At 46.5% G+C, this 8,464-nt stretch overlaps 1 protein-coding gene across 3 annotated transcripts; it reads left to right on the forward strand.

Annotated features, from left to right (window-relative positions):
• PRSS23 (protease, serine 23) lies at nucleotides 1-8,123 on the forward strand. 3 transcript variants are annotated; one of them, XM_014958358.1, is made up of 3 exons: nucleotides 451-545; nucleotides 4,573-4,756; nucleotides 4,936-8,123. In XM_014958358.1, the coding sequence occupies exon 3, from the start codon at nucleotides 4,949-4,951 to the stop codon at nucleotides 6,065-6,067; it is 1,119 nt and encodes a 372-aa protein (XP_014813844.1). In that variant the 5' UTR covers nucleotides 451-545; nucleotides 4,573-4,756; nucleotides 4,936-4,948; the 3' UTR covers nucleotides 6,068-8,123. The 3 variants fall into 3 exon arrangements, with proteins under 3 accessions (XP_014813843.1, XP_014813844.1, XP_014813845.1); XM_014958357.1 differs by lacking the exons at nucleotides 451-545; nucleotides 4,573-4,756 and adding an exon at nucleotides 1-64; XM_014958359.1 differs by lacking the exon at nucleotides 451-545 and having other exon boundaries at nucleotides 4,572-4,756.
• Nucleotides 8,124-8,464: the final 341 nt, after the last annotated feature.

Here is an 8,464-nt window from a genome sequence, read left to right on the forward strand (position 1 = left end):
GGGACCGGTCCCGCCACCTGCCTGACGGCTCCCGGAGACGCCGCCGCCGCCGCGGGGAGCCTTGGTAGGTGCCGGGAGGGTGCTGCAGGGTGCGGGTCACCCCCCTCCCGGGGGGGACAAAGGGGCGGCGGGGAGGATGGCGAGGGGCCGTTGTCCCCTGGGTGCCCCCGGGGCCAGCGCTTCACCTGCCGGCGGGCGCGGAGCCGAGGGGGGAGCCCCGGCGGTGCGGGGGGCAGCGGGAGCCGCTGTCCCGGCTCCCGGCCGAACCCTCCTCCCGAGGGCTTAATTTTTAACCCGGTTGGCATCCACGGGAGCGCACCCGGCGCCGCCGCTCCGGCGGCCGGCGAACAAAAGGGATAAAAGCGGCTTCTCTCCGCCGGCCGGGGCGGCCAGCACCGCCGCTGGCGGGTGCCGGTGACTAACTTGGAGAGGGCGAGGGAAACAGCTGATAAAAAGAAAAGAAGAAAAGAAAAAAAAAATCGCCTTTGCTGCGACTTGGGAGTCGTTCAGAAGTAGCTCTCCGGTGGAACCGCCGCGGTGCTATGGTTGGGCTCATCGCCGCGGTATTTGGGGGGTTTTCTTTAAGAAATCCCTCTTTTAAGCGATCCGTCCCCGGTCTCTGGCGGGGGGCGGTTGCGGGAGGCTGGGGCGGTCGTTGGCCTCCCGCCCCGGGCGGGGGTCGGTGCGGTTCCCGCCGCAGCCCCCGCTGCCCCGCATCCCCCGGCTGGCTCGGTGGGCACGCAGCTCCTCGCTTTACAGCTCGCCCCCCTCTCTATTGCAGGTTGCCCGTCGCTGCCTGCCTGTTAGTGCTTTCCAGTGAAACCGGAGCTGCTTTACAGGAGGAAAAAGGGTGAAAGGAGGTTGTAAAATTATCTGTAGAGATCGCACTAAGCGGTGAACGCATGACATGAGCCCTTTCCTCCCTCTGTGTCACTGACACGCGTGTCGGAATACCCGCTGTGCCCGGTATAGGTGGTCACGGGCACCCTTGGCTCGCCGGTAGCAAAGTTGCCTTCGGGTTTTGTGCGGGGTCTCCTCTTGGAGCCCCCCGGTCCGGCGGGGAGGGCAGCGGGACCCCCGCACCCCCCTCAGCATCGCGGCCGGGCTGGCGGAGACCTGCGAGCGCAGGGGCAGGGAGGCTTCTCTCTGTCGTTCTTCAAGCGCGACTCAGTCATTTTTTTGCTGTGTTTTAACAAGTTCTGGGAGTAAGGAAAGCAGCCGAGGTATTTTGGCACGACAGTGATTTAGTTCACCTTTATAATTTGGTTTGAGGCAGGTTTTTCTCTCTTACTCTCCTCCTTCTATTTCTTCTCTCTTTTTTTTTTTTTTTTTTTTTAATGTGGTTTTCTCTTTGCCATTCTGGCTTCCAGCACTGTGGAAAAACTTTCTTCATTTCAAAATGTAATGGAGACTGTTCGCTTCACGGGTTTTTCATACTGTGTGTTCCAAGATTTATTGTTATTTAAGCGTCTATTACAAGAACCACCCCAGAAGTAGTGAGCTCTTCCAGAAAAATTACTTGCTTATTAGAAAATGATTCATGTCCGTCCTGAACAAGGCAGTTCTCTTTCACCAACATCTATCTCAAGGCGTGAATGCCCGGAGCAGGCAGGGAAATGTGGCTGTAAAGCGTTTTAGCGGCGTGGGGAGCCCCGGGGTAGCTGTCACTGTTTCCATTCTCTAAACAATTTTAATGCCATTAGCAAGTGTGATTATGTACAAACCGCTTTCTAGGGGGTTCCTAGGCTGGATATCAGAGCAGGGCTTTGTACTGAGTCAAAGGGTGGATTGAGTTTATGACAGAGTTTAAATAGAGACCGTACAGCAGCGCTACAGTAGAGCAGCACATCGTAATTCATTCAGTATCGTTTTGGGATAGCTGCTCGGGGAAGAACTCCCTTCTCACTGGTTTGTTCAATTTGAGAACATCTTTCAGGGTCACCCAGGAGTAAATAGCTGAACATAAGACAGCATTGACCCTGTTTTTTTGCAGCTTTTTGTTTTTGTTTTAAAGAAAAAGGGAAAGAGAAGGGAAAAGGACAGAAGAGGTTAACTGGTAGGTCTCTCTTTAAATTTAGACTACTTTTTAAAATCCTTAATTTTTCTGCTTAACCGCTTTATTTTTTAAAGAGGAAGGATCTACATGGAAAGAGGTACTATGTTCTAATTTGGCATCTGGTTATAAATAAGATATATTTATTCTGTTTATTGCAGCCCAGAACTGATTTATTACCAGTTGTGTTTCCAGATAAGACAAAATCGCAAAGACTTATTAGTTCGTGAGCACTGTTTAGCTTCTATGGTCAGGTACAAACTCAGAATTGTATTTTATTGTTAGCTTTTAATAACATTTTAAATAATGGAAATGTTCGATAACTGATGAATAAGCTTTTTTTTATCCCTTGTATCTGCAATGTGGGTGTGGGAAGATGTGGAGTAAGTGCTGCTTTAACAGAGCACAGCTCAGACACACACAGCGATCTGCTGAAACCTTTTTTGGGGACCAGCTCCAATCCCAGCCCCTGTCTTCTTCTCCTCATCGGGCGGCTGCCCTCTGCTGTCTGAAGCTGCCTTGGGAAGCGTCGCCGTAGGGAGGAAGCAGGGAAACTGTTGGACATCAAGTCCCTTCATCAGGTCTCTGGGCTGCTGGGCAGGAGGGAATCTTGCTGCTGGTGCAAATAACTACTGACAAGACGCTTCTAATTTCCCCCTGCCAGTTAAATAAACCAGCCAAAGGCAGCGTTGGCTCGGTTCGCATGAATGGTTTCTAGATCCAAGAAGTGGCGTAAGCGGTGCAATTTAGACAGATTCCACCTACCAGGAAAGCTTCAGATGTAATTTGTGGGAATAACTTCGGTGTGAAGCAGATGAGAGCAGACTGCTTATAAATACTTGCTCTTAATGATGGGATCTGCTCCCTGATGCGCAGCATAACTGGGATTTAATCTGTTCTCAGCTTCTAACTGGGAGACCAGTAAACATTTCTGGGTACAGTCCTCACTGTCACAAGCAGGAGAGCTAACGGTTTACTTACACTAGTGTGTGTCGTCTTTGTGGGGATGGAGTGGTATCATTTCTCCCTTTTACCTTCTTTTTCTATGTTTTACTAATCACGGCTGTACTATGACTACATTTGATATGCAGCAAGTGTTCCCTGGGCCATCCTTATAGCAAAGTGAGACTGTCTCATTTGATAGCTTGCAAAAACCTACCTACATCAAATATTAATCTCTGCCATGGAAGGAGCCAGAGGGGCTGATGGTTTTCCTTGAATATATAAGCAAGTCTTTTCCAATTTTGGGACATCCAAAATTATGCAATTATGATTCATGTTTGAAATGGCCTGTGTTTTCCAGCATGACTTTCCTCTTAGGTATAAAGCAATACGTTCTATAAAGCTTAAGCCTTCTAGAAAAAAATCAGTTCTTTTAAAGATGTCCTGCTTGTTAGTGAAAAAATTACCAGCAGAATGGTCACTACTGGAAGAGTCAATACCTTCCTCTGTGGGTACCAGTAACATCAGTTCACCTGTGTCTGTTTCTTGGGATGGCAATGTTTTGATATCCTGCATGAGTCAATTGATATTTTGAACACTGTGTGCTTTAATTATAGCCTCCATTCCCAAAGAGTATGCTACCAACAATGGAAGAATCCAGACCCAATATTTGAGTTGGACACCTTTGGACTTTAGCAGTCTGTAGCTTCAGAAGTCTTTTTTTTTTTTTGGTTCAGCTTAAAGATGGAGTATTCCTACAAAAAGTATTGGAGAGAAGAATTTTTTCTTTTTTATTCTTAGATAGCTGTGGTCATCTCTGGCGTGATTTGCTTTGGTTTCCTCAGTAGAGGTATTTCAGGAATGATCCTGCAGTTGTGATCGGTTTAACCTCAGCAGGGTTTTAAATATGTGTAAGCTCAACATAATTACGAAGTTTTGTTTGAATAATCTTTGTGTGAGGGAGATCCTGCCTGCCTTCTTGCCCAGGGCGCGATGCCTCCTGCAGCGATTCAGCTGTATGGCTAATTTTCAAATAAACCCAAGTCACACATTTTCTTGACACAGTACTAGTGCACGCTGTTCTCTGCAGTCCGAGGCACTCTGCCTGCGGTTCATAAACACATTTACAGTCCCGTTTGCCTCCCTGTGCTCAGGAGGGGGTTGGTTTGCATTTCTAATTAATTGAGTTTATAAAGGAATAAGCCAGTACGTTAACTGAAAATTCCCTCAAGAGTTGTAAACTTACTTCATTAGCTGCCCTTGTGTGATCGTATCGCGCTTTCTCATGTGAGCATAGGGGAGAGTGGATGCTGCGTGGAGCAGGGACCTTCCTCTGCTACAGCTCATACCAAGGGGAAGCCAATCTCCCATGTGGTCACGTTCTGCAGCCCAGCTCCTGTTCAGGTCACCTTCTTTGTCCACCTGCCTGTTCCTACCATCAGCTTGATGTCTCTTGGCAAAGACAGCAAACGGTGTGAGGTCATTTAAGGACCTCTCTCAGTGGAGTCAGGGAGTAGGTGGGAGCTTTCAGAGAATGCTGTAATCCAGCTAAAGACAGACACATTTCCTCTTTGCAGGAGCTATGGTTCCTGAATGCAGGGATTTACCCAGGGGCCGAATTTTCTTTACACCGTGTGAAGACAAACACCGTAACTTTCCACTGGTGTCAACTGGGAGTTGGTGGCTCAGCACAGCTAAGGGCTAACCTGGGACCTCACGATGAGGTGAACCTCAGCGTTAACCTGGGACACTTATTTCAAGGTACAGGTTAAGGCATTAGTTTAACACTGAGAAATCTGAAATACTTAATGATAATTGGCTCCATTCAAATCACTTGACCCGTATTGTATAAACTCAGTTAGCAAGCCATTACCTTGCAAAGTAAATTAATGTTGCAACATATTTGGGTGAGTAACCGGACTTCCTTTTGCTTTCCACAGACCAGCATTCAGAATGGCAGGCTTGTCCACTTTAATCCTCCTTTTGTGTGCTGCTAAAGATGTGATGCCCTCCAATTCTCACTGGAAGCCAACTTGGCCGTCTTACAGAGTCCCAGTTATCCTGCCACGGTCTACCCTTAACTTGGACAAACCACAGTTTGATGCTGAAGCCAGACTGGAAGTGGTATCTCCCTGTGGCCCAGAGTGCCACAAAAGTTCTCCGCTGCCAACTTATGAAGAAGTGAAGAACTACCTGTCCTATGAAACCTTGTACGCTAATGGTAGCCTCACTGAAACTGAAGTGGGCATATATATTCTGAGCAACAGCGGTGATGGGTCTCAAGGCAAATCTCGAACTAAGAGGCAGATCTATGGCTATGACAGTAGGTTTAGCATTTTTGGGAAGGACTTCTTGATGAATTACCCATTCTCCACATCGGTGAAGCTATCTACAGGTTGCACGGGGACGTTAGTGGCTGAAAAGCACGTTCTTACTGCTGCTCATTGTATCCATGATGGCAAGAGCTACGTCAAAGGAGCTCAGAAACTGCGGGTGGGGTTCCTAAAGCCCAAACTGAAAGATGGCAGCAAAGGGGCCAATATCACCAACTCAGCAATGCCTGAGAAAATGAAATTCCAGTGGATCCGAGTGAAACGGACACATGTCCCCAAAGGGTGGATCAAAGGCAATGCCAATGACATTGGCATGGATTATGACTATGCTCTGCTGGAGCTCAAGAAGCCCCATAAAAGAAAGTTTATGAAGATAGGTGTGAGCCCACCAGCGAGACACTTGCCTGGAGGGAGGATTCACTTCTCTGGTTACGACAACGACCGACCAGGAAACCTGGTTTACCGTTTCTGTGACGTCAAGGATGAAACGTATGACCTGTTGTACCAGCAGTGCGACGCCCAGCCGGGTGCGAGCGGGTCCGGGGTGTACGTCAGGATGTGGAAGAGGCAGAATCACAAATGGGAGCGTAAAATTATTGGAATCTTTTCAGGCCATCAGTGGGTGGACATGAATGGCACCCCCCAGGATTTCAATGTAGCTGTTCGCATCACCCCCCTCAAATACGCACAGATCTGTTACTGGATCAAAGGCAACTACCTTGACTGCAGGGAAGGATAAAGACAATGACACTCCTTGAAAGCACTTAATGACTGGTTTTAATTACTCATCTGAGGAAAGGCTAGACTTCTGCTGCAAATGTGTATGATACGAGCTTGTAACATCGGGATGTAATATAGAGCTTTCCCAGCAAGCCACCTTGTTCTCAGGACAGGGGCTGTGTGGTGCTGTCATGACAGCTCGAAACTGGGGAGAAAGGAGCGTCTGCTGGGTGGGGAAGGAGCAGGTGGGACTTGCTGAATTTGCAGCCGAGCAACTGAAGATTAATTAGGGGCGGATCAGTAAACAGTACGAAATCAGAACCGTCTCCAAAGAATCTTACAAAAGGGACGCTGTTGACTATCTCATGCCTACGATGTTTGTTTTAATAAATCCTAGGATTAGTAGAAATGCTTTGATGTGAACTTTTAAAAGAAAATATTTCTATGCTGTTGGGGGCTGAAGAGGGGCATTTAATGGTGTTTGCAACCCAAACATTACAGCTTTGTGTTCCTGCATGAAAAAGGGAGTGTGAAAAGGGCAAGGCATGCGCTGTGGGAGATGAATGCCACACAAATAGCGTGAAGGGTCAATAACTGCATAACACTTCTAACCTTCCTTCGGTCTGGGTGATTTGAGATTTTACTAGTAACATAGTTAAGCAAAATGCTTTTTGAGCAAACAGACCTTGACGTTGCAAGGACTTGACTGTGAAGATGATGCTGGTCATACGAGCAGCGCCGTTGCATCCCGCTTTGGGAAACAAAACACGTGGGCTTAAATCTTCATAGCAGCTGGGGCACAGCCTTACACCTAGCAGGATCCCTATGGATATACTGTTTTAGAATGTGTATGGGGACAGAGGCTTCTTTTCTCTTATGACCTACTTAGGTCTTTTAAGGAAAATCTCATGTCAGCAGCACAGATTTTCAGAGGGGAAGCCTCTCTTGGGCCTTGCTGGCCAGCTGAATTGCTGCCTGCAAAGCAGGTAAAGGGGAGAGCAGGACAAGGATTCAACTGGCTTTCCCCCCTTTTTGTTGAAGATCCATGCTTTTCTACCTAAAAATACACCAGGTTGAGGGAACCTAAGTTAATAAGTGTCTCTCTGTCGCATCCCTTTGACAGTGTAATTTGTACAGCATCTTGACTTCTGTTTCTTGCGTTGCTTGGGGTAGGAATCCTCCCCCCATCAAATTGTTGAGGTATAAATAATTCTTGGCAAATGCACAGTTCAGTAATTCTGCAGCTGGAGTAGAGCCACATTGTAGGGTGCAATTTGAGTTTTCTCTGAAGGGATGCTCTGCTGTCTCTTACAGATATCAGTGACTTACATTTTTACTGTAGCAGAATTGTAGTTTGAAACAAGAACTGTCTTTTGTAGGTAAAATCAGTCCAGCCGAATACTCATAGCTCAGCAACCAGCATTGGGAAGTCAATGGGGGCTGTACAAACAGTGTTCCTCAGGTGGATTGTGCCACTCTATTGCAGCAACATGGCTAAGTACATGCTGCCATACCAATATTAATTTGTTAAATAGGAGGATAGACGCTGGCTTTGGTTCCAGTTTCTCTTCCACCCGTCTCTCACTGTCTCCTGGAGCTCACCGAGTTGCCCCTGGCTCTTGGTGTTGTGGTGCAAATGCAAGTCCCTGGTGTGAAATGGCAGAGCTGGGAAGGAATGAATCTGAGCAGAGGTTCCCTGTGCTCTACAAGGAAAATGTTAGTTCAGCTAAGCCTTTTTTACACTCTACTAATTACTATGGCATTTGTAAACATATGCCTGACGGTGCTTTATCTTTGTGATGGCTTTGGCTCTAGTTCTGAAAAACATTTTTTGCTAGAGCTGCCTATGATTATTATTTTTATAGGTGCAGCGTACAAAAACATGGACCCTCGTGGGCTTTTGGTGCACTCAGATACAAGCAGTTACTAATGCTTTGAAGTATAAATAATCACCATATGTATCTGATGGTCTTTTTCTGCCTTTTTATTTTAATTTCCTTTACTTTATGGCTGTTTTCTGGAGCACTTTTGTTTGAATGTATCACAGTGAATAAAGAAAAGTTATGGAATTTCAATGCAGACATTCTTGTATTTGTACTGTACTTGGGTTGCACTTTCAGTCTCATTTCAGTTACTTATTTGGAAGGACATTCAGTTACAGAACAGATGTATTAATATCTTCAATGCTCTTTTTTTTTTCCCTTCAGTTTTCTTTTGTCCCCACCTGTTACAGAAGTAATTATTTCTTTTCAGTAGGCTTAATTACTCTATGTCTTTGGACGGTAATAATCAATCTTAGCTTTCATGTGATTGTTGCAGTTCCAGAGCCAGTCATGAGCCCAGAGTAGTTAAAGCTGAAAATAACCTATTACACTAGAGAGTCACATTTTTTTAATTAACTTCAGGGTTGATAAAC

Source organism: Calidris pugnax, unplaced genomic scaffold (assembly GCF_001431845.1).
Source record: "Calidris pugnax isolate Ruff unplaced genomic scaffold, ASM143184v1 scaffold252, whole genome shotgun sequence".
In the NCBI taxonomy this organism is placed as follows: domain Eukaryota; kingdom Metazoa; phylum Chordata; class Aves; order Charadriiformes; family Scolopacidae; genus Calidris; species Calidris pugnax.